General features: G+C 48.5%; 2 protein-coding genes across 2 annotated transcripts; one reads left to right on the forward strand and one right to left on the reverse strand.

The window, feature by feature from the left end:
• Positions 1-55: 55 nt before the first annotated feature.
• Positions 56-2,407, forward strand: ppifa (peptidylprolyl isomerase Fa). Its single transcript, XM_057046603.1, has 6 exons — positions 56-272; positions 349-379; positions 466-554; positions 635-731; positions 1,145-1,220; positions 1,301-2,407. Exons 1-6 carry the CDS (start codon positions 129-131, stop codon positions 1,434-1,436), a joined length of 573 nt encoding a protein of 190 aa, XP_056902583.1. The 5' UTR covers positions 56-128; the 3' UTR covers positions 1,437-2,407.
• Positions 2,408-2,411: 4 nt separating this feature from the next.
• Positions 2,412-25,009, reverse strand: zcchc24 (zinc finger, CCHC domain containing 24). The gene is made up of 4 exons (XM_057046602.1): positions 24,500-25,009; positions 22,003-22,203; positions 6,703-6,867; positions 2,412-5,333 (listed from the first exon to the last, which is right to left on the reverse strand). Exons 1-4 carry the CDS (start codon positions 24,737-24,739, stop codon positions 5,220-5,222), a joined length of 720 nt encoding a protein of 239 aa, XP_056902582.1. The 5' UTR covers positions 24,740-25,009; the 3' UTR covers positions 2,412-5,219.
• Positions 25,010-25,054: the final 45 nt, after the last annotated feature.

The raw sequence follows: 25,054 nt of genomic DNA on the forward strand, positions 1-25,054 counted from the left end.
GTTGACCAATATTTCATCTTCTTACTTCCTGATCCTTCCACGTGATGTCGCTGTCTGAGTGTGTTATGACGTCACTTCACCGCGACGGCAGTATGGCCCCAAACTCTTCCTCGCTAGGTTAACCAGCGATGTTCCAGATTAAAAACCGCATTAGATACAGCTCGCCGGGTATCGCCACTGCGAGGCTGTTTTCTGTTGGTTCTACCGAGAATCCCACCGTATTTCTGGATGTTGAAGCCGACGATGAGCCGCTCGGGAGGATTATTATTGAGGTAGCTTGCTAGTTAGCACGCTGGCGTTAGCATGTTGGGAAGCAAATATTCACTGACATGGTGTTTTTCCTTGCAGCTTAATGCAGATGTAGTTCCAAAGACTGCAGGTATCCCCGTTGTCTTAAGTCTTGCTTCTTAGCAAGTTACTTGATGTCACTATTTGCAAATGCTTCCCTTGTTCCTAATTTTACAGAAAACTTCCGAGCACTTTGCACTGGACAGTATGGCTTTGGATACAAGGGTTCTGTGTTTCACAGGGTCATCCCTGAGTTCATGTGTCAGGTGAGATTTAGGATCCAAATCATTCCAATATTGGCATTGATTTTTTCTTTAAAGTGCTTCTCATCTCTTTTCTTTTGCAGGGAGGGGATTTTACCCACCACAACGGCACCGGGGGGAAATCTATCTATGGGAAAACATTTAGGGATGAGAACTTTAAATTAAAACACACGGGTGCAGGTATTTTTTATATACACTGACTTACATGATAAGTAATAACTGTTTCCATTTCAACATTATGACAAATTCAGCACGAGAAATATTATTTGATTATTTACGCCTTAAATATCAGATTTAGCAAGTTTTTTGACGATGACACAACTCTGCCAGTAGGGGGCAGTGTATGGTTTCGTGCAGCGTCATCCATTATGGTTCTGTCAGCCCCCAGTGACCTACATTTCAGCGAGACTGTACGGTTTAATTAAAATAACTAATAAATAGCGCCTTGGTGAAGCCTCCTTAACATGCTGATTATTTGCATCCAAATGTTTTACAACCATAGCTTGAATATGTTTGAGAAAACTACCATTCCACCACACACAGCTGTTTAACTTCATCAGCGGCTGTTTATTAACCCGTTTCCGTCTCCGCAGGAACCCTTTCGATGGCAAACTCGGGGCCAAACACCAACGGCTCCCAGTTCTTCATCTGCACGACTAAAACTGAATGGTAAAGTGTTGTTGATTCACCTGTGTCTCACGCTGTCAAATGTCCACGAGCCTGATCCTGAGGTGAGCATCTCTCGACAGGCTCGACGACAAACACGTGGTGTTCGGGAAGGTGAAGGAAGGAATGGACGTGGTCGCAAAGATGGAGTCTTTTGGTTTACACGATGGGGGCGTGATCAAGAAAATAGTCATTGCTGATTGTGGGGAGATCAAATGACACCTTCAATCCCAGCTGGGCTGTTGCTACAACTTCAACCTGACCCGTCTGCACATCCGTCTGTGTCGCTCCAAAATATCTCACAACTTTCATTAGTTGACAATTGATTCACCGTTTGAGTCTCTCGGGTCCTGAAACGGGACGTTAGCAGCCTTGCTGCTTTTATAGCTTCCTGTAAACGACCCAGCGACTTTTTTTAGACACCGGCTTTCCAGCAGCTTCCTGTCCGTCAGAGGGGGAGGTGACATCATCCGCCCCCAGCAGAGCCCAGCTGACCCACGATGGACTCGCTGGCGGCAGCCTCGGTGATAAGACCACAGCCCGACTCTGACTTCGGCTCAGATGTGGGCCATTCTTCCGTTTTTTTTTTTATTCTTGACTCCGAAGTTCCTGGAGGACAATGAGAGCTGGGGGCCAGGACACGTCTGGGCCAACGACTGGGTGGTGCTGCTTATCGAGCTAATACGTTATGAAAGTAAATAATAAGCGACTTTGGGGGAAGAAAGCGCTCGTCCTAAATGAAACCACATGTGCGCTGACCTTCGCTCGTTTGTTTGAATACTCCGATTACATTGTTGCCGTGGAAACCCTCCAGCTCTGGCTCTGCTCGAGATGTTGTAACAAACTTGATATAATTTGTGTCCACACCCTCTGGTTTAGTTTAAGTTATTTGGAATGCGCGTCAGATATTGTGCACGGAAACTTGGCCGGGCGCAGTGACATGGCTGCAGCTGGCACAGATGTTGCCGTGGGCCGGCTTCACCCACCTCGGCCGTATCCTTTCTTCTCTCTCCACGGTTGGTCCCTGAGGTGTTGAAATCATTTGCACATGTCATGTCATTCAGCAGCGGAGGGGAAGCTTTCCCCCACGCCTTTAAGAAACAAAACATCTACTTTATCACAAATGCTTTGAATGTTGTGCAATTGATGATTAAAATTTCTGTCATCTGGGTCCGATCATAGAGAACAAACACGTTCTAGTTCAATATCGCTTTAATTCACCAAACTCTACCGACACAATGTTAAAATGTTTTCCAAACCGACAAATAAGGCACATTTTGGAATGCCGTTTCATGGAAACCATGACTGTCCTTGTTACCCCCCCACCCCACCCCCACGCCCGTTTTCTGTCCAGCTCGAATATTGCAAACATGACAAACATCTCGTGATACAGAACACAAACGCGCCTTAAGTGTTAACACGTTACATTCAGTAAATATGTAATATTCATAGGCTACGCTAGCATTAGCATACGGGTGTTACAAACAATATGTACTTGAGCAAACTATCTTAAAGGAGTTGTTTTTAAAAAATAAGTCCTACATTGCACAACATATTTCATTCAAAACCATGCACATGCAAACTCTAAAACAGTTCTTTGTCACACACAGTTGTCTTTTTAAAGTATAAACTCCCTAAACTACAAATTTATAATAGTTCCTCATCATTGGCGCTTTAAGCAAACTACATCTCACAGTTTAACGTGTTTATACAGTGGTGAGTATCATCACTAAAAACAAAGAAAAAAATCTGTTAACACAATATACTTTCATTATATGTTTACAAATTCGAGTACATGGCGGGCGTATGGATATAAAATACAGTTCATAATTAGTTACAGGTAGCAACTAAATAACATTGGGGGTTATTCAACACGTATAACACAATGGCTTATACTTGAAAGTGTATTAATTATGTACCAGCTTTTTAATAATACTCTATGTAGACATCAATATTTCCTTCTTAGTATAACTTTGTTGCATATTCTATACAAAAAAAGTGTTGTAAAAAATCTTTCCATAAATATTCCTGCAGGATAAACCCCTCAGATCTTTGTAAAACATACAGGGGGGAAATAAAACTCCCAGCTTTGTTTATTACTCAGCATGAGGCCCTTCTTCACGCACAAAAGCTTCCATATTGCATAAAACTACAAAAGAGCTACGGTCCTTAAAAACGCAGGCCACCAAATATATACATAAACAGTCTTTGACAGGGAAATAACTCGAGATTTTGTCTTTTTTCTTTTTTTTTGCAGATTGCTTTAAAATTCTCAACATCTATCAACTGTCCCAAAATACACATCTTCAGTCATGGAAAATAAATTTGAAATTGTACTAGAAAAGTCAAGTATGCAGAGTCCCACACCTCTTTAACATTGGCTCCTAGGTTACCATTCACAATGGCCCTCGGGTAAGGCGGCTCTCGTCCTCCGTCTGAACGCTGAATGGGTTGGGTCAAAGGTCGTCGTCGGTGTGTTGAGTTGTGATGTCGTTGAGCCTCCGACGATGATGTAACAAAAGCAGGTATTTTACACCTGAATGGAGAATATTACTGATATGAGACGTTCCGTTGGTTTCTGGGCTAAATGTGGATTTTTAACTCAAATCAAATCCCTGCTTTTGTTGCATTCTGGGAAATGTAGGCCTTTTCTGGAATCCAGTTCCTCCTGGAATCCTGGAGTGTTCCTTCCACATCAGATGCAGCTTTGCTTCATTCCCCAAAGTTGTTCAGTACCGCTCCAGCCCACCGAGGCAAGAGAGTGTGTAAATTTTTGGATTAAAAAACAAAACCCAAAGGTAACAATAGATTTTAGAAAAGAAGAGAGGACGAGTGAGGTCCACAGTTTCATGTGCAACTCTGTTTTGTTGTGAAGATCAGCGGAGAACAAACGCCTTTGTTGATGTTCCATGACAACAGACCACAGCAGGGTTGTTCCTGCCAGCTGGGAAACTACGAACCGACCCGCTGCGAACACCCACATTGCCCGTCCAGCCCGCTCCAAAGCCTCAAACCTGCGTCTCCTGATGCGTTCAAATACTTTGAAGGCACATATGTTACATTACAGTATAAAATATAGTCAACCAGCTTTGAATAAGGCTAAAAAATACAGTACATGTAAAATAGTCCTCTGTTCTGATAGGAAGGTTTGCTGGAAGGCAGATTTCTAAACATTAATCTGAAGTGCTTCAGGCCGGCGTGGTGATTTATGTAAACTCTTTTCTTCTTCTCTTTGCACTTTTCCTCACTTTCATTACATCCCCGAGTTACTACTTCCCAAATCAGCCCTCTGACGCTCCACCTCCCTCTGGACTCTCTTCACAATCCGGTCAGCCCTCGAAAACCCTCCAGCTCCGCTGGTCTCGCCAAATTTCTGGAGCCGCTTAAAACAAACGGTTCAAATCCGATCAGCAATCGTGTTAGCAATGATCCAAATATCGCGTGGAAACCCGCACAGGCAGCCAGATCCGTTGTCGACGGAAACACTGAAAGCGAAGCGCTAAACCAAAACGGAGATTAACTCTACAGTAGTTTTTCTAAAGACACGTGGAAGCAGTAACACAAACGCACAAAGAACATGTCCGAGACATCCCAGTTCACGCTGTCATTGCACACTAGATGATAAGGAAATAAATAGGCTAAGCTAGGGATGTGCAACACATCATCCCTTAGTTATTTCACAGTTAATAAGATGTGCTGCTGACCCTAACCTGACCAGACGTCAAGGACCGACCCGTCGCGGGAGGCCCAGGTTAGACCGTCATCACATTACCACACGTCTCACTAGGCTGGGGAGTGGAAGGCGCATCTCTGTAAACACTGAGCCAGCGAACGCCAAGGTGAGGTAATCCGCTGAGACCGACACCGGCCAATCTGCCGGTTGAGGCCGTCGCTTCGAAAGAGAGATAATCTGTTCTGGCAGGTGGTTGGAAGAGAGGAGGGGGGGTGGGGGGTTAAGGAGGTATGGAGGATGGAGCGCCAGGCGGCGAGAACGCCGTTCTCTTATTGCACGCGGCGGCAGTAGTAGCCCAGGACTTTACATTTCTCGCACAGGTGCTGCGGATGCTCCTTGCTCTGGTCGGAGACGTCCAGGCCGTCGGGCTTCTCCAAAGGTCGCTGTGGAAGGAGACAGACGGGAGTGATCAGCCTGCTAAACACGCCAAATCAGGATCTGATCTGGTCGCGATGGATTTGGGATTGTTATCGATGGCCGGGTTAGTCCGCCGGCGGCGGCTCATCTTAACAGTATTGCTATTTATTCCGTGTGGTGCGGAACCCAGTTATGGTTGGCGGCGGCGGCGGAGATGATTCAGTTGTCTGCAGACAGAACGGAGAACCTGCGCCAAACTGACGGGGTCGTCCAAGAGCTGAAAGATCTGATGTATGTTTAAAAATTCCTGAGTGGAAAGAATCCCGAAGGTTCCAGAACCACCTTCTCTCGGGCCCCGGCTGCTGTCTGAGCTCTTTCCATTTGCGGGAGCTGGAAACTGCTAAATTGTTCAGGGATCAATAACGCACGCCGCTGTTTGGTGTCGCGGAAGTGGTGTTTTGGTTTCAGAGGTTTTCGGGGTCGCGGCGGCCGAGTGGCTTGACTGGGGCAGCCCGGTTCAGCTGGAATTTTAGAAGGGTTATCACCATCAGAACCAGTCCATTCCATTCTGGTCTGACCACCAATCAACCAAAGAAAACAAGCAGGACAGCCGCTGATGGAGGCTTGTCTAAATCTTTAGTCTCTCTGTCTTCTCTAAAACAAAGCTTGTCTCCCTGATGTAATAAGCCGCCACATTCTGAATAACAGGAAGTGTGTGTGTGTGTGTGTGTGTGTGGTGTGTGTGTGTGTTGGGAGGGGGGGGCTGCTGTTGTGCAAGAGACACAAACAAACCATAAAATTGAACCACGAATGCTTAAAAAAGTGACGTTTTGAGTTTGTTGAGAGTCTGGGGTCAGCCGTGACCCGGTGGGAGGGGCTACAACACACAAAGACGCTCAGGAAACGAGCGGGATGGTTCAGGCTCATGGCACTTACTCAGGATGGGCCTGGACGTATCCCTGGAGAGGCATGGACAGCCTGGGATGCTGTGACCCGGACCAGTCCAAGCAAACTGGAATGGACCAGCATCACAAGTTCCTCTTACTGGGACTCTAACGAGATCTTCTGTGACTAAAATCTGCTGCTTTTAGCTCCAGAAAGAGATTCACTCAGACAACAAATACGCTCAGCACTCAGGAAAGGCTTTTCCTTCCGACGGGGACAAATATTTAATGCCCCAGGGCCGAGCTGGACGATGTGTTTTCAGGTTATTTATGGGGTTCCGCAGGGACGGAGGAAGCCCTGCGGACACTTTCAATCTCAAGGACCTCTGATGAGGAAGTAATCCCGCAACCTCAGGCAGTTTTCCAGCCTCTGTAGCTTCTATTGAGCTTTCCGGCTTTGCCTCCGAAATGTGTTTGAGTCGTTCTGAAAAGCGTTTTTGCTCCCCGTTACCTGTTTGTGTGGATAGACGTTGATGTGGCATTTGATGCACTCTTGCCCCATGTTGGCCCAGGAGTTGCCGCTCATCCACTTCCTCTTACACTTGGGGCACTTGTACTCTCCGAAGCACCTCTTCTTGCCCTGGTAGGGGGTCAGTCCTTCACCCTTCGGCCGGGCCTGGGCAGGAAAAACAAACAGAGCCGAGATGTAGGGAGACACCTTCAAAATGGAAAAAACCCGAAGCCGCGCAGCAGAGCTGATGTGCGGGGCGGGTCGGCAGCTGTCATTTTAATGTATGTGCACGCGCCTGCAGTCCATACAGCGCCGCGCACGCTTGCATAACTGACATTTACATCCAGTGCAGCTGTGTTAAATTAATCCTCTAATTCTCTGGCGGGGGATGATTACAAACAGCCAGTCGACCATGAAAAAGCCAAGCAGCCCAGGGACGTTTCTGGGAGGAGATCCTCCTCTGACTTCATGCTGGCAGCCATATTTGGGCCACTTTTAGAGAATTCAGGGACTGTTTTTCTCCATTAAAGTCCCAAACAAATGCACCACAAATGTAATGAAACGGATAACCAACGCACGCCACGGCCGGGCGAAAAGGAACCAGAATACGGAATGTTTATGGCGGCGTCGGCGTCCACGCCAACCCAGAACGCTCAAGTTCTAGCGATTAAAAATAATAAAAAAAAAAAGACTTTTCATTTAATCACTGGCAGGCTGCAGCTTGGAGCATTTTAGTAAGCTGAATTCCTCCAGAGTGGAGATAAACATTTGAAGCGGAGCTGGAGAATTATCTCAAAGTTTAAAAATGTGTGTGTGCTCAGATGCAAATCTGACACAGAGATTTTAATGCACAGCCGGGAAAATGAGGAGAGGCGGCTCGCATTTCAAGTCCTCCCCCGCTGCAGACTGTTTGCACAATCACTGGAAGGCTGGCTGCTGACTTCAGGGGGTGGATCTGGGGGGGTCTGTATCCCCGCCCCCCCCCCACCCCCCACCCCAGTGCCGGCGTGACTAATGGGAACTGTAATCAGCTGCATCTGGTGTCGCCCTGACAGACGTCAGCGGCTCGCATCAGCTCCAGCCGCCACTCGGGGTACGAGCGCTCTGACGTGACCTCAGCCCTCGGCGTCCGCCTCACGTCTCACGCCGGCCCGGAAAATCTGACGCCGCCTCCGTGCCATCTTAAATCTGTTACCGCGGCAACGTTCTGTTTGGATGCTCTCCTACATACGATTCTTTTAATGCTTTGCAGCTACAAACAGGCTGTCATCCCCAATCTTGAAAAATACACAAAATGCGGCCAAAACGATGGAAAGTATTTCCATCTTGTCTCCGCTGCGGCGCGTTTACAACACTTTTACCTCATAAATCTGTTCTCCAGCTTACAAATACAGCATTAGAACCGCGCCAGGTGTCCTCTCCAGGAGGTCTGACTGCTCATCTGAGAACTTCAATGTCACATTTCCGATAATCACAGAATCACCCAGATGATGAAAAAACACTCATCTTCCTCATGAACGCTCCTCTCCCACTCAAACCGGGCCCAGGCTCTGACCTTCACCGTTCATCATCATGTGTGTGTTTTTGTAAATATTGAGTACAAAAATACGCATTTTACTAGCAAAGTGAGGACATTTTGGCTGGTCCCCACAATTTTCAAGAACCGTTTGAGGGTTAAGATTTGGATATAAGGGTTGAGGTTAGAAGTAGGTTTAGGTCAGGGTGAGGAGGTTAGTTGGAATGTTTCGGGTAAGAAGCTGGGGAATGTATTACATCCATAAAAGTCCTCACAAAGATAGAAGGATGAGTATGTGTGTAGCTGAGAGCTTTTAGATATAATAGTTCTGTCCAGATGGTGTTCAGTCAAAGGTTGTTGCTCAGAGGTGTTTAAGAGTGGAGACAAGCATCAGCACATGTTTTAGCTGTTTTCTCAGAACTTCCACGTCCTTTTGATTTATAGATGAGTTGTTATTGGATTAAAGTTTAGTGATGAATGGTGGATCCTATAGGAGGAATCACCGAGCAACATGGATCGGATTTGGATTTGCAGATCTGGAGTCGGATCATTGCACCACATTTGTTGATCGCCCGAGATAAAGATTTGCAGGCCGTAAACTTTACGGACACAATTGGCGCTGCACATTCCGAGGCGCCTTCCAAACACATGGGGGGAGGAAAAACGTCACAGCAACATCTGGAACGCTGTGCCACCACTGCCAGCTGGACCATGAGGAGAAATATGGCAGCTGACACCAGCCGTCCTCGCCTGCGTCCATGTCCCGCACGCAGGCCTCGTCTGTCCATTTCCATGGGTGCGCAGGATTTCAGCCCTGGGCTGCAAACACTTTGTTTGAATAAATGTTTAAGCGAGGCTTGATTTTCTCGAAAAACAGCCACGCTTTGCTGGCTTTAAAGCTACATTTGCAAACCGCTCTCCGTGCACACAGCCCCATTTAATGGAACTGCGTCATCACGCCACGCGGACCGGCACGGGAGGACGTGTCTTTTGCTCTGCAAATAAAACCATTCAAGCTTGCCTGGCGGTAACGCCTAAATGGACCGGAGCCATTGGAAGCATATGGACGCCAGGCTTGGGGACAAATCAGGCGGACGCTGTCCGTGACGGGAGCCGGCCGGCGGTGTTTGTCGTGTCACTTCCGCAGCGCCGGCCTGGTTGGAGTCCGGGATTGTTTGTGTCCCCGCAACTGGAGCCCCATGTGGCGAGGCTAGGGTCAGCGCGCGTGCACATGGCGAGCGTGGCGCGATAACCACGGCTAGCTGGACGCATCGGCCTGCGAAATCTGCAGCAGGAAGCCGCCACACACGGGTCAGTGGACTCTTAAATTATGCGTACGCACAAGTGACACACTGATGTAATCTATGAAAAACATGACCACACACACACACACACATTCCGCCTCCACTGATTTTCATGCACTCTTGAGACACAACTGGAAAGTCTGCACGGTTTCCAGCGTTCCTCCCCCTCACGTTAACCCTGCTGCGAGGACGCAGATCACTCTTTGGCTTATATCACAAGACTGGTGAGCTCACAACGTGCATCAGATAGAATAAACAGAGCTGCTCGAGAGCGAGAGAGTCAAATAAAAGCAGGGACGGAAAGCAGCATGAGGCACAAGCGGAGGGAACTGGAGAACGCTCATTAAGCTCTGGGAGGACTCCATTCTTCTCCTTCTCCTCAAGGACTCTGTGAAAGCAGGAGAGTGGACAGAAGAACGGACAAATACCCACAAGCCCTGCGTGAGCCAAGCGTGGAGAGACTCTCCAGCTCACTCCCTCTCAGGAGGGTGGAGAAAGAAAAGGAAGGAGAAAGTGAAGGATGGAGGAGGAGGTGGAGGAAATCCAAATCCAAAGCAGATGGCCTCCATAGGGGCCAGAAACACTGAGAGCCGTCGTAAAATCGCTGCTCTGCTTTCACTTATCCATACATTTCAGAGTGAGAGGGGCTGGAACAGCGTTAACTACAGATTATTGTTGATTCTCTGGGGGGGGGGCGGAGGCAGGGGCACTATTACACATGGAATAATGAGCTAATGATCAGGTTTCAACCATCAGAATTCACTATCGTTTGCCCATGATAATATGATTCATGAAAAAGGAGACTGAAATGTGTCTGGGCCCTTAAGAAGATCCCGCATTTGTGCTGATCCCACATTCCAGACACCAGAAGACCGACACCAGATGTACGCCTTCAGACACTGGCCCTGAAAACATGAACTCTTAATCTTGTGTCTCCAGCAGCCGAAGACGTTCAGCGTCGGACGTCCTCTCCAAAACAAACTCGGTAGATATTATTCAGCCTTCGCAGCGCTCTCAGGCTCCGTCCATCGCCCGCTGCCCGTCCGCAGGCAAATATCTCATATGCAAATGCGACTTCCGATTCACGTTTTAATAAAAACGAGAGGGCACTTGGACCAGTTTAAAGACCCCGAGCAGTTTACGGGCCGGCTTTTAGAAACGAGGCTGGATTTTCCTAACAACGGTGTCAGTATTTTGGGCTATTTTACGTCCTCGTCGCCACGCTCCCAGAACCAGACAGGTTAATGAGTCGCAGCGTAAGCTCAGGGGTGCGCGCTGTAAAAAGAATCCCCCCGGGCGTCTGTCCGAGGTCACTTTAACACATTAATTCTGTGAGCAGAAACACGGGGGGTCAAATTGCAAAAATACTTGACCCGTTTCCGTTCCCATGGCAACCAGACGAGGACAGAGAGGATCTATCTGACGCTCCTTCATCATCACTCCCTGCGGTATCTGACATCACGGTGGCCGCCCTGAACCGTGGGTCCGAACCGAGGTCCGGGCGAGGGCGCCCAGATGGCCGCCGCTTCAGCCCTCACAAGGATGTCGCCCTCACCGCCTCAGCTGTGTGTCACAGCACACAGAACAAGCATGTTTTTTTACTGCCTGTTTCCGTTGCTGGATTAAACAGCCCCGAGTCGGTGCCAGACCCGCCGCCAGGTGCATCGCAAAGACTGTTTATCAATGCCACCGCGTACTCGGGGCTCTAAATACAGCCACTGTTTTCTGTGCATCCCTTTTTTTTGCTGCCATCTCTCTCCCTCTCTGTCTGGATCCTTTGCTGGTGCAGCTGTCTCTCGCTAATGCCTGCAAAGAAAAGTGGCCGAGGCTGAAAGTGACGGGAGGAACAGGTGTGCCTCTTAAGTGACAGATTTGAACCCCCAACTTCTGCACAGTGTGCCTCATTCTGCAAAAATAATCCCACGACTGGCAACCAAGGGCCAAAAACAAGAGCAAAAACAAATATGTTGATTACAGTCAGACATTTCTTTTTAACGAGGTGCATATTATTGCACATTAATTCGATTCCATTATTAATTAATGTCACCCAGCCTTTGGAAACAAAGCAAACTCCTGTTTTTTCTGTTTGTGAGTGTGTCAGACAGAGGTGCTTCAATCCCGGCCTGCTGCAGCGCTGCCTCCCCGTCCTGCAGGGCTCCGGTGACTCGCCAGCATCTGGAAACCATCAGGGTAAACAAAAGAGCAGCGGAGGAGCTCAAACCTCGCTCTGCCTTCTCTGCATCCCCCCAGGACACCACTCACAGAGCCACACTAAACTATCTTGGAAGCCTGTGTGGAGCGCACTTCCACATGTGCAATAGCGTGTCCGCGCACATATGTGCGTCTACTCTCATGTTCTGAACTCTGAATAAGTATTTAGCTTGGCTGCGGTACAGAAGAGCAGAGAGCTGCAGATAAAGCAAACGGAGTTCAGGCCACGGCGTTGGCTTTGAATCTTCTGGAGCTTTTGTTTAGTTTGCACATTAAGCGTAGCACTTCTGATAAGACGTCTAATTGCTGTAATGTGGTTTGGGGTAGCATGCTAACCTTAGCGCTCTGGTGATTTCTGAAGTGGGGGCGAGGCGTAGATGTGGGTCTTCCAGACCAAGAACTCACTCTGCTCTGTGAAACGTCAACAAGATCAAAGCGTCAGTGGCGCTTGATCCCTCTCGGAGACGAGGAACTATTTCCTGAACTTTTCGCAGCAGAACCATAATAGTAGTATGTCTATTAATCATGCCACTGGATTGTTTTCAGTACAGCTGCAGTCCAAAAACACATGTTGTGCAGAGCGCTGAACCCAGAACCTCACACTTTAGTGAATTATGATGCTTGTAAACACACACCACAGACGACAGCTGTACCTTTGAGCTGCACCTATAACATAATTCGAAAATAATTGTTTCTTCCATTGATGTGGTTTGGGCTAGCAATAACCAGTTTATAAAGGCAACGACCAGCTATATAACTCCCTTCTTGTGTGTGTATCAAACTACAGAAGACACCAAACGAAAGGACCTGGGTTTTGACCACCATCCCCTCCATGCAGCAGGCCCTGGGTGTGAAGCAGCGACACGCTCTGGACAGGTCACCAGTCCACTGTAGGACACACACACACACACACACACACACCATTCAGTCACACCTCTAGGCTATTTAGAGTGTGTGGACTGCAGGAGGAAACTGGAGTACCCAGAGAAACCCACATCGGCACGAGGAGAAGATGCTAGCTCAACATAGGAGGCTCGCGATGGAACCCTGAAGGATCTGCTCTCATTCGCGTCTCCTCTGCGGTTATGACATCATCAAAGTTGGAGATGGAGCGCCGACACCTCTTGCGGCGGCAGCTCCGCCCACAGAGAAGGAATGGAACCAATTATTCACGGCTGTTTGAAGAGATAGGTGGGATCTGTTCGGGATCTGTCATTGGGGTTTCCAGGGATTCTAGATTCCTGATGGGTGGTCTACATCTGGGAAAGCCAAATCCCGACGGCAGGTCAGCGCTGCATCCAGAGCGAAGCGTGTGTGAGATGGTAGAGCTCCACGTTGGTCCCCCTGCCTCCACATCTATTCCTGCTGAGATAAACATTCTTATCTTGTGCAGTTGTCTCTATATATAAACCACATTACAAAATCGTGGTTACCTTCAGCCTCACTCTGGATTCAGAAACAAGGTTTCCATGTTAGTTTCTCGGCCATTATTATCTAATAGCTACTCCTCTGAACCTGGATTACATGAGCTATTCATACCCAGCCGACATTTCATGCCAGTATATAAAGCTCTCTACTCACAATAGCACATCTGAGTTGTTTCCAGGTCTAAATATGTGCACGAGGCACTTGTGCAGTCATAAAGAGCCACATTTATCCCCTCTGGTTGGGGGTAAATGCAGAACACAAATTGTGGCCTCCAGATGGCTGTGAAACCGTGCAACACGTGTCATTAATGCAGTTCAGGTGCCGACCGCGATGCTGGAGCTTTCAGATCTCCTCAGATTTTGGAGGGAGTTGTGCGACAGGAACGGCCGTATCGCTGGTGTTTTGACGGGCTGAGAGATCGGGCAGGGAAAGGTAACCCCAGACATCTGTTCCAGAGATAAAACGCACCACAGAAGGCAGCGCTGGAGGCAAATAACAAGAGTTAAAAGTGCATTTTTGATTCCCATTAATGTCCTCTGACAAGTCAGGCCCATGTGTTCTTGACCTTTGACCCCAGGTTCACGGATCCTCCTGTAGGAAACGTTATTGTGATCGTTTATTTCCAGCAAAATCGGCCGAGTTGACATGACAATCTGCAGAACTGTTGGTTTAGATTAGAGCAAAACTCAGCTAAGTCGGCTTTAATGATGTTTGCGCTCACAAATGAGATTTGGTGACCTGCATTTTCTGCTTGTTTGGATAAACTGGAGGAGGAGGTCTCCTGCAATGAATTGTTTTAAGCTGGATCTCATTTCGACGTTATGAAAATTAATACCTTGTTGATGCTGTGCAACCAAACAGTTATTATTGCAGGGCCACCCCTCACCGTCGGTGCCTTCCAGTGGATATTTCATGTGTGCGCGCCTTCAGTCCTTCATGTCTGAAACAGCTGCAGGAGCACCACAACTGACCCGAGCCTCCAAGAGGTTTTCCTTCCCAGGTTCCTCGATTTCCACATCCCGGATTCCCCAATCTGCCATGGATCTCAGCGTCGTATTTTTGACATTTCGTTCGCTAAAAACTGTTTCACCTGAGTCGATTCTTACATTTTTCCCTCAGGAGGTTCCCTCTTTTTCCACAAACTCCTACGCTGAGCATGTTTACAGGGCATTAGGGCCTAATCCTCTGTCAGGATGTGGGTGTGAACCCCCCCCCCCCAACATGCTCTCTCCTCGCCTCTGCCCTAGCCCGGGTCCCGTTAGCTGTGCAGCTGCGGGGCAGCGTTGGGTTACCAGACCGGTGAATGACAAGAGCAGGTTGGGACACAAACTGGAGCAGACAGAGGTGCAGCGAAGGCGTCCCGTCATCCTCCGTGGGGGGGGATTATGGCGCTGTGCAGGGTGTGCAGTTGTGCGCAGGTTTGGGGTGTGTTCTTGTGTGCCTACTGAGCGCTGTGTGTATTTCTGACAGCGGTTCTGCTGCACACGTGTTGCGCTAATCTCAGTGTCACTCGGTGTCAGGGCTATATCGGACCCGTGGCCCTATATGGTTTCTGGATGCCGCTGCTATAAAGACTCTTTCTGTCTATAACTCCTCAAAAATAACACACGTTGACAGAGGGCAGCTGTGGCTCTGGCACGGGCGACATCACTGATAAATGTGTAATCGTTCAGGACGGTCCCTGTCAGACCCTCGCCTTGGTAGCATGAGCGACAGAGTGTCGGTGACGAGGCAGGCGCGAGGGCTTCGGAGCCGTTCTGCTGCAACTGGAAGGAAGATCAAGGGTCACCTAAGAAAAACATTCCCATCGTGCACCTCCCCCCCCCCCCCCCCCCCGGTCCTCGTCTCTGCCAGAAAGTTCCCGACATACTGCAGGGCACAGCGTACGGAAAGAGAGCAGGAACATGGGAAAAAAAGCTACAAAGAGAATTATTTTTACAGTAAGAGACCGGGCTATCACCGGGAACTCTTTCCACATTAAAACGACCGGAGCGCCGCTTGAGTTTGGGGAAAAATAACAGCAACGATTCCACGAGAAGTTCGTTTTTACCGGACGAGTAATGTCTACAAAGGCTTAATGCTGAAGAGGAAATGCTGAGGAGTTCAAGTGCATTAGGTCTTAATGCGTATGTTTGTGCAGCTTTAACGGCGTTAGCATCAAATTCAGACGCCAGTTCTCAGTAAAACTAGGATTTGCTGTCATTTTAAACAAAAGGTCGCCCGGAGCAGTCGCACAAGAATGCAGTCGGTCTATTTTTTGACACTGTTTTCAGACTTCTGTGGCCCACTCTGTTCTTCGCCGCCGCTACAACGTCATGATTCCGACTCATGCGCCTGTGGCAGCGCACGCCAACCGCATCCGGGTTTTATTCGATGCCCGGGCGTAGCCTGTCACAGAGGGGTCGCTCACCACTGAGAGAGAGAGTGAGAGAGGGTGGAAAATAAGTGTTGTGAAATCAAACGCAGAAGAATCCCCTCTGGTCCACATGTTTACAGACGGACGGACAGACAGGCTACACAGGCCGGCCTGTGTGGTTTGTTGTTGTAAATCTTTTTTTCTCTCTCTGTCCAAACATACTCGAGGCTGACACACCGCTGTGATGCAGTGAGGGCCCCGCTGAGGGAACAATACAGAACTGCCTTCCTGACCCCTCTGTCTTAGAGATCCTGCAGACGTACAATGGCCGCCTTAATTGCCAGCCTCCATTCCCACCACTTGGGTTTTCCCCAATGGCGCCCATTCAGAATGGCCGTCTCTCCCCGAGGTACCCATTCAAGTGCGGCACAAAGCCGGCAGTGTCGCTCCCTGATCTCTTGACACCACACCGGGTCCTGTGTGCCAGCACTAGCGACCTCGTGGCCCGTTTGGGCCGTATCTCGGGAGGGATCTCCGTCCTTCACATCTTACAAGAATCGGCGCTGCTCCAAGCAGCGATTAGTTCGGCCACATACTGATCGACAAGCTGAACCGCTCGTTTGGATGTGATGCTGGGGTGGAACTACATCCACCATTTTTCTCAGCTTCCCAGAAAGGAACTTCCCTCCTCCTCCTCTTCCTCTTCCTCCTCCTCCCCCTCGCCATAATCAGGGCTAATTATGGCGAGCTAACAGGCCGGTCTTGAGGGTTTAGGACAACAATGCTCCTCATAGGTCTAGTTCAACCTGCCTGGAGCTTCCCCCCGGAACCATGGCCGGTTATGGGTCCTGGTGACGGCCCCGTCCTCCCCCAGGCGGCTCAACCGTCCTCCAACTTAATCAGCTCATTCAAAATTTTAACATGTGTCTCAAATCAGTGATGTCACCATTCGTGATCCTCATCATTATTGTAAACACTGTAATCAGTAGGAGAAACACACAGAACTCACAACAACGGCTGTAGTGAAACCCCAACCTTTGACCCCTCCACCCATCCCTCCTCCCTCAGTGAAAGGTGACCCACCCTGTTGTAGTTCCCGTGGCCTGACTGTATGGCCGCTGACCCCATAACGCCGCCACTGCGTTACAAACACACATGTTGCTACAGCGTAAACAGCTGCTGCTGTTGCCTCCAGTCTCATCGAGGTTCTGACAGCCTGACATGCTGGAGATCTATTTTTTTTACATGGAATTTATGCTTTATGAGGAAAAAGGGGGGTTCTTTCCATTTTGTGTCCATACAACTTTCCTCCCGCCGGCCACGTTTCGGCCCTGAACTCACCTCTTCCTGACCACGGTCTGTGTAACTGTACGCCGCTGCTAAGCGATGGGGTGAGAGGTGTCACGGTTACCAAAACAGGAAGTGGTGCAATTGTTGTCTCAGCAAAATCTGAGAGGAAGAGAGGGATTTCAGTGCAAAACACAAACCAGCTGGCAGGAAACCGCACTTTTATCTCCCCTTTAACTTTGATTTCCTTGCAGGGGAAGTGCCCTCACTCGCCTCTGACTGCCTCGCTGTCTCTTCCCTGGGTTTCCCAAACTGTGCCCTCTGTCATGCGGGCTCCGCGCCGCCGTGGCGATGTTAATGAACTCTTGGCCCGCCACAGCAAATAGCAGTGATCTAACAGCGGCCCCGGGATACAGGGATCGCAGAGGTAACATGGGAAGCTTTCTCTCGTGACAAATGTTGAAGTGTGACTGGGGTGCCGATCAACAGGGTCAACAAACTCATGGACGGACAAAGTGAGAGAAAATGAAACAAGGTTAAGGAGGGAGAAAACAGCTGCAGGAGGGGTGAGGGGTAATGTAAATATATGATTAAAGCGGGTTCAACAGATTAGTCATGGTCCTCCCAGCAACATTATCCTCCAGGCTAGCGTCTTAGCACTGGCTGAGCAGCATGTATCCAGTACAAATCTACAAATGCTATGGAGACAAGATAGAAAATGGCTCACAGACGCGACAGGATGTTGGCAATATTCCTGCTTTGCTGGGGAGGAGAGTCGTCTGCTCCTCTGTGCAGCCTGCGCAAATGCTGTTGTGGCTAAAGCAGGTAAAGGAAATAGCTTTTAAGCTTTGTCCTGATGAATTTAAGTCTTTAATGCACACAGCAGGAGCTGGAGGACACACACACACACACACACACACACACACACACACACACACACACACACACACTGCTAAACTGTCAGCTTCTAATCTATCTGACACATTATTCCCCCAAATACAACAGCAAATCAAAAAGTCACCTTATTATCTCAGTACGACTGCAGGCAACTGGGGTCTCGGAAACACGTTTTGTTGTCATTGATTTGCATTTTACTCAACGTGAGATTTGCCTCCTCCACTTTCACAGCTCCCCCCTGGTGGGAGGTGAGGGCCACCATTTGTCACAAAGGCTGCTGGATTTACCGCCGCATGAGGTGCGAAGGCCCATTACGGCGCTGCAGTTGGCATATGGTCACGGGGACAGACCCTGTCCTCAGAGGGGCCGGGCAGGGACTCAAGCTGGTTCAGGTACTTTGTGTTAACGTTGTGGAGGGAAAGTGTCAGTGCAAAGCTGCAAATATAGAGGAATAATTGCTTTAAGCGCACAAATTCCAGAATTATTTGAGCAGAAGTCAAGTTCTTTTGCAATGAAGAGGCTCTTTGTGCGGACCAACAAGCTGCTGGTGTCCGAGATGAACTTTCTCTTACAGTTGGTTCCACGCAGGACTTAATCTGGTTCAATCAATTATTCCTGTTTCTGTGCAACAGAAAAGGCAAATGTGTCCACAAGCCTCTGTTATTTATCCTGTCCTCAAAATGGAGGGAATGAAAGGATGTAAGCGCTGGCAACTCATCTGCAGATCTGGGAGTCAGGAAGATTTATCCTTGTTGCTCTCCTCTGCATTAATTATGAGCAGACATGCATAATCTCGCCAGATTATTGCAACGCCTGGATTGAGAAGAGGGACAGTCATGAGGAGATGGAAAACATATACGTACCCTAAAATTCACCTAAAACGGTTTGTAATATATTTTTTAACGATGCACCTCGTTGCTTAAATGGTGACGAAGAGATTAACAGCTTTTCTCTTACATGGAGACGCCTTACTGTCAAAATGTAGAGATTTAGACGAAGGTGACCACGAGTTCACGTCCAGGCAGACGTAGCCGGTGCATCGTTGATCGGGAGGCGTTCTGCCACAGCCGAGGGAGCGACCTCATTTTCTGTATGAAAGCCAGTTTACATAACACCTCTGTCCCCATGACAGAGAGCACCGGGCGGGCGCTGACAGGCCGGCGTCCCCCGCTCCAGCGCCCGAGCCTTGCCTGGGAAACTCGTTTCCCAGCAAAGCCACAAGTCTCCACTGCGTGTTTCCAACATTAACATGTTACAACAACAGGACGGCCTTAAATTTCAAGTAACGCTTAAACGGCTGAACCGCAGTTCTGGCAGAAACGGGCGATTTCGAATAAAAACATAAAAACCTTTTGACAGCGACACCCCAGTTTAACTGGACTGCGTGTGGTTGAGATGTGTATTCTAAAAATTAGTCCCAGTCAGTCAAAAGCTATTAGGATGGACATAATTCACGATGCACAGAACCGGGAAGCTCTCAGATCTGACTGCTGTTTGGATTATGGCAGATTTGGTGGACAAATGAGTTTTTCCAGCGGAGAAAATCACGTACATCAGAGTGGAGAAAAAAAGAGAGATCACTTGTCATGTAGAGACGTGAATCTCTTCCAAAACAGCTGAAAAGACATAAAACAAAGCAGGCGGACTGGCCATGGAGCAATCCCTGCAGGTATTTACAGTGTAATCACCCTTGGCACGTTTCCACTGAAATTATCCAGGGAAAAAATCTCCCCCACAAAGCCAGAACCGTCCCAGTGGGGTGAGGGCAGGGAGGTGGGGGCAGGACTCGGATTCCCTGAAATGTCGATAGGCGGGGCTGTTTGCTGAAGGACCCTGGTTGGTGGAACCCTCTGACAGCCTTGGGTCATTTATATGCCAGCATATAAGGAACATGCAGGAAAAACTAATCTGAAAGTGTTTAGATTAAAGTCAGGAATTGTGAAATAAAAGGAAATGTTTTCAAAACTAGACTAATAATAGCAACTTATTGGTTTTATGCTATTACAAAGTGGAACTTTCCTTATTTATTGAACTGCACCTTTTACCTTTTAGGCTTTTAAAATAGAGAATATTTCTCTTAATAGTTTCGATTTCTTTATTCCTTAAACCTCAGTTCTATTTATTTGTTATTATTCAGTATGACTGTTTTGATCATTTGGAAATTGAAGGAAAGGAAGACAAGAGGATGGATGACAAGATCCAGACTCTTTTCAGCATCTTTCAGCAGAAAAGCTTTTTATTTTCAAGAGAGTGACCGTACCCCTCCCCCATCGGCCCCATTCGAACACATTTTTTGGCACTTCAGTAGGGTAAATAGATCCTGGTAACATAAGTTCCTGGAACCGTTGGTGGACAGCGGGCTGATGACACAACATGATGTGGCGAAACATCTCCGACCAACATAAACAGCAGGGACGCGTCTGGGAAAGCATTCCAGAGCGCACGACGCTACGTGCACACAATCACTGCGCCGATGTAAAAAGAAACATACTGTTTGGTTAACACTCCCGGCTGAACCTCCTGCCATGAAAAACGTGTGTGTCCACGCCGAGCCGTGTGTCTCATCTGTTGTCATCAGAGCTGCAGCCAAAACTGGAGGTAAATCTACAGAATGGGGAAGGAAGGAGAAGCCCAGAGGAGAGCTAAATAACCCAGGAGGTGTTGAACTGCTCTGGAGCCCGGGGCCACTGGGCTCTGCTGCTTTTTGGCAGTTTAACGAACAGCTGAAATATAAACCAGCGGAGGGCTGAGTGTGACTCTGAGGTTCACGCTGGAATGCTTACATGTAGCATGATTTCACAGCTCCTCCCCGCCAACCCAAACGCAACTTTTGAGGCTATTATATTCTAAAGCGTTGCCCGCGATCGCAGGTCTGAGCATCCCCAGATGGACTCTGGCGTATATGTGGCCCAGAATCTCCGCGAGCGATGATCTAATTCCCACAGCGTTTGAGCCTTTCCTCGACATATTTTGCCAGGACGCAGGTTTGCGGACCTCTGTAGACCAGTCGTCAGATGTCAGAAAGTGAGTCAAAGCATTTTAAACTCACATCTGCTGCTCATTATCATTTCATGCAAAAGAAATGTAGGTCTGAGGTTAGGCTGTCGCACCTCACCCAGGGATCAGGGAAGTAAGAAATAAGGGATGAGGGAGATTTTGAGGCACCAGAAGTCTCACAAACAGGCCACCTCTGTGTAAAAATTCCACAAATTCAGACTAGAGAAATTGCCATTGTGTCCTCAGTGAAATCAAATCACTTCCAGGCTGCAATTCCAGGCGTAGAGTTTGAAAGGCTCTATTTAACACCATCCTGACGGATCCACCGCAGTCATTTCACAATCCCCAGCAACTCTTGCACAAAAATCCACAAAAGTTACTTCACCGCTCTCAAGTTAGTTAGCGCTACAGGCAGATGGGCACGTTTTTCCCTTCTAACTTGTTGGTGAACGAAACACACTCAGGCCTGCCTGTTTAATTTGAATTGGCATATTCTGCAGGATGACTGCAAGCCTTAAACTACGCAGTTTAATTATGGTTAAACAACTACTGATCCTTTCAGACCAGGCATATCTTGCCCCTACTGGTGAGTGGTGGCAACTGCACATGGGTTAAACAGTTTGGACCGCTCCGCAGCCTTTATTGCAGCGATTCATGGTGGGGGTGGCGTCCTTCCGGGACGACATTTCCGGCTATCCAATCCCAAGTGTTTGCCCCCAGAATGAAAAACCCTCCAATCACCAGTGATGTAACCCAGTTAGCTTCCAATCATTTCCAACATCCAAAAACTCAACTTGGATTCATGGCAGCAGGCGCACAACAAGCCGCATCAACCAGTGGGAAAGTGACAAGAAGGGAAAAAGGTTTTTTTGTCAACAAGTCTGCATTGAAAACACAGCTAGCATGTTCCACTTCAAGGTCGGACAGTTTTGCCTTTCATTCTTAATCTATTTTATCAATCAGCCTTATCGTGGCTCCTTAAACTGTGGCTTCTACGATGCACACAAGCACTCACACACTCTCACACATACACACACACATGACTGGAGAAGACAGAGGCCGGCCTGTCTGACAAGTAGGTCACACCAGAGCCAAAAGAAGTGAGAGAAATAGAGAGAGACAGGCACTGGCTGAGGCGAGCACAGCTTCTAGTGCCATCATTGACTTTGTATGAACCAAATGAAAAGACAAGGAGGGGTTTATGTCACAGTTCCTGCAGTGCAGCACGTAGCGTTAGCGGTGATGCTAAGGCTGTGGTGCACAGTGGCGTTTGTGTTGTGGCGAATGTGTGTTACAGATCTCACCTGAGGACAGTCTTTGATGTAATGGCCCTTGTTGAAGCATAGGTGGCACAGGTAGTTGGGAGGGGGTCTTTTGTTGGGTTTTCTGGGCTCAGAGGACAGCGAAAGGTCTGAGAAGTGGTCCGTCAGTGAGTTGAGTCCATCCACGATGTTGTTCAAGGAGCCATAGGGCGACACGTTCTTATACACGTTGTTGTTTAAGGCCTAGGAACAATAGGGGCATGAGACAATTAGAACACAGCACTCTGGGAAATATCCTCACACCCACTATGGCTGAGAGGGATAAAAATGTTTCCTAATTTACATTTAAAAAAATAAGAGAAAAGAAATGAAAAACACGCCCGTTATGAATTCTCATTAAATTCAGGACATCTGGCGAGAGTCCCAGCTGTGCTCATGGGCTGGAAAAGTACTGAGCGGGTCCACAGAGAAGGGACAGATGGATGACTCACTGTAAACAAGACGGGAGGCCTGTTCCCGCACCAGCCTGCCGGACATCAGCAGCGGCACCGCTGCTGATAAACTGGCCGCGACTGGCATCTGTGGCTCGGTCCGAACACAGACCCGCATGAAACCAGGCCGAGTGAATTGATGGCAGACGCCATCAGAATGTTAATAGGACTGCCTGCATCCACCCCCTCCCTTCAATCCCCATCAGTGGGAACAGGAACGAGGCTTCTGCACTGTTCTCCGGTTGCATGTGGTCATTTTGCCACTTGACCTGACATTTAATAATTTAATTACTACAGTAATAAATAGCTGAGCTGCAGCTCTAGAGCAAAACCATCAAGCCCGTGATGAAATCCCCAGGCAGACCCGGCCAGCACCGGCCATGTCTTTCTGCTGAGGTTTAATCCAGCGCGGCACAGAAAGCATAAACTTGGCGGCCCGGCGAAGGGTGGAAGCCAAAGCTTTATCTGCGGGCTACGAGATTGTCTCGCTAACCAGCTCCAGCTTTCAGGCTCATGTTCATTTATTACGCAGTCGCCGTAAATCAAGCGTTTCGTCTCCGTGCTCTTTCTCAAGTTTTCCATCCGCCATATGTTTGAGCTCCGCGTCGGTGCGGTTCGTGTTACCCCCGCGTTGTGGGAATGTCCGTCCTGGTGCAATTGCTAAGCACTCCTCCTGGTGCAGGAAGTGAAATGGTTTTAACAAAGACACAGCTGGGCCCTCCGCTCGGTGGATGTACCCCGCATCTCTGCTTCAGTTTGGCCTGGAACCACCTGCTGTCGTGACCTCGCACACGTGTGCTAATGGTGGGCTGAGACTGTTTGCTCGGCGGGCGAGTGAGAGGGTGAGCGAATGAGCGAGTGAGCAAACGGGATTTGGAATTGTCACATCAAACCGGTGCCATTAGCGCGCGAAACCTGCAGCAGAGCCGCTCATGCAGGTTCGGCTGAGGTGAGAGGCGTCACATGATCTGTGTAAAAAGGTCCAACCCATTTATGAGGCTCGGAGTAAACAATTAAGCTAATCCATTGATGCTGAGATGAGGCTGGATTGCATTTCACCTCTCACATACTGTGTTTTCATTCGCTGCAGAGAGGAAAAAGCCACATTACTCATCTCATTACGGAACCTCTGCAGCAGCTTATTTTGCTTGGCCTAGCCAGCAAAGCGGCCTGCAGAATGCAGCCCGCCACCCTTTAACCACTTCCAGACATTATGTGCTCTGTTTGAAACGGTTTATCCTGATGTGGATTGAATGGCATTACACCATGGTATGTAATGTGTAAGACGCACGCCCGAATCACTGAGGACCGTCCCGTCTTAAGTGACATCGAACGCCCTCTTCTTGCACCATAATAAAGGACCCCGGCTCTGGACACCACCCCGCCACTGCAGCCCATGGCGTCATGGTAACGCAGATCTAAGAAAGTGGACTGCGATGTAATCAGCATACTGGGCCTTGTGTGTTTAACTGGCTCGGCCCACACGGCCTGATTATTTTTCTCTCAGCTGTATTTACAGTGTCTGTGGGTGGGTGGATGGGGGGGGTGTTAGGGGTCCTTTCTGCAGAGTCAGGTCTGCAGTATCAGGTTTGCTCCCCACATACATTATCAGCATGTTTGTCCCTAAAATTACGCAGCGCTGCAAATAGACAATATGTAAACAAGGATGGATTTTTGTTTGTCCGACCAGATCTATTTGAGGGAGTGTGAGGCTGCAGGGGCCGTTCTGTCCGGACAGAAGCATGTGGGTGGGGGGGGGGGGGGGGACTGGTGTCTGATTAGGATGCCTTTTGGGCTCAGTGATGTACATTAAATCAAAGATATGCAGAAAAAAGAGCGGCTCAAACACAGAAAGAAAAAGATATCAGTGTGTGTTTTTTTTAAATTTATCAAGTAGTCTAAAAATAATCATTTTAAAGTATAACTTTGACCATAATTCTACTAGGATAACATGCTGTAAAACACCAACTTTCTGTTGAAGTTTCTGCATGAAAGAAAACAGAAGCACGGCCAGGAACGGCCCATATATGTATGTATGCAGCATTCACCTCATTCCTCTGCAGCTGAAAGAAGTTGTTGAGATAGTTGGAGTTGAGGGAAGAGCTTATGTCCGCCGCTGCGGGAGTCTTGCTGAAAGTGAGATCCGGGTGGGAAGAGTTCGGTTCGGGTCTGAAGGCGTCAAAAGCGCTGGTCTGGTGAGGGTCTTGCAGGGAGAGATAGACCCAGTTCAGGAGCTGGGCTGGCTGGTACACGGAGGCACTCGTGTCTATGGCAGACAACAAGCTCATCTTTCAATTGAAATGGCTTAACTTGATTTTCCACCGCTGACTCTTGGACCGCTCTCAACTTTTCTTTGCCGTCTTGCTTTTCGTTCCTGGCAGATGGCAAGTGTCCCCTTCTTTCTCTGTCTGTAAAGGTCCCTGTCCGCCTCACGCCGGGAGCCTCGTCCCAGATAAATGTTACACAAAAGTCATGGCGCTAACATGTCAGTTTTTCAAAGTTTGCCTTGCTCCCCATGGTCCGCTATCTGCCTTTATTGCAGCACAGCAGAGCAGACTGGGCCTCATTGAATATGCGATGATGTCGGAATGACGTCAGGAGTA

Source organism: Takifugu flavidus, chromosome 11 (assembly GCF_003711565.1).
Source record: "Takifugu flavidus isolate HTHZ2018 chromosome 11, ASM371156v2, whole genome shotgun sequence".
Taxonomy (NCBI): domain Eukaryota; kingdom Metazoa; phylum Chordata; class Actinopteri; order Tetraodontiformes; family Tetraodontidae; genus Takifugu; species Takifugu flavidus.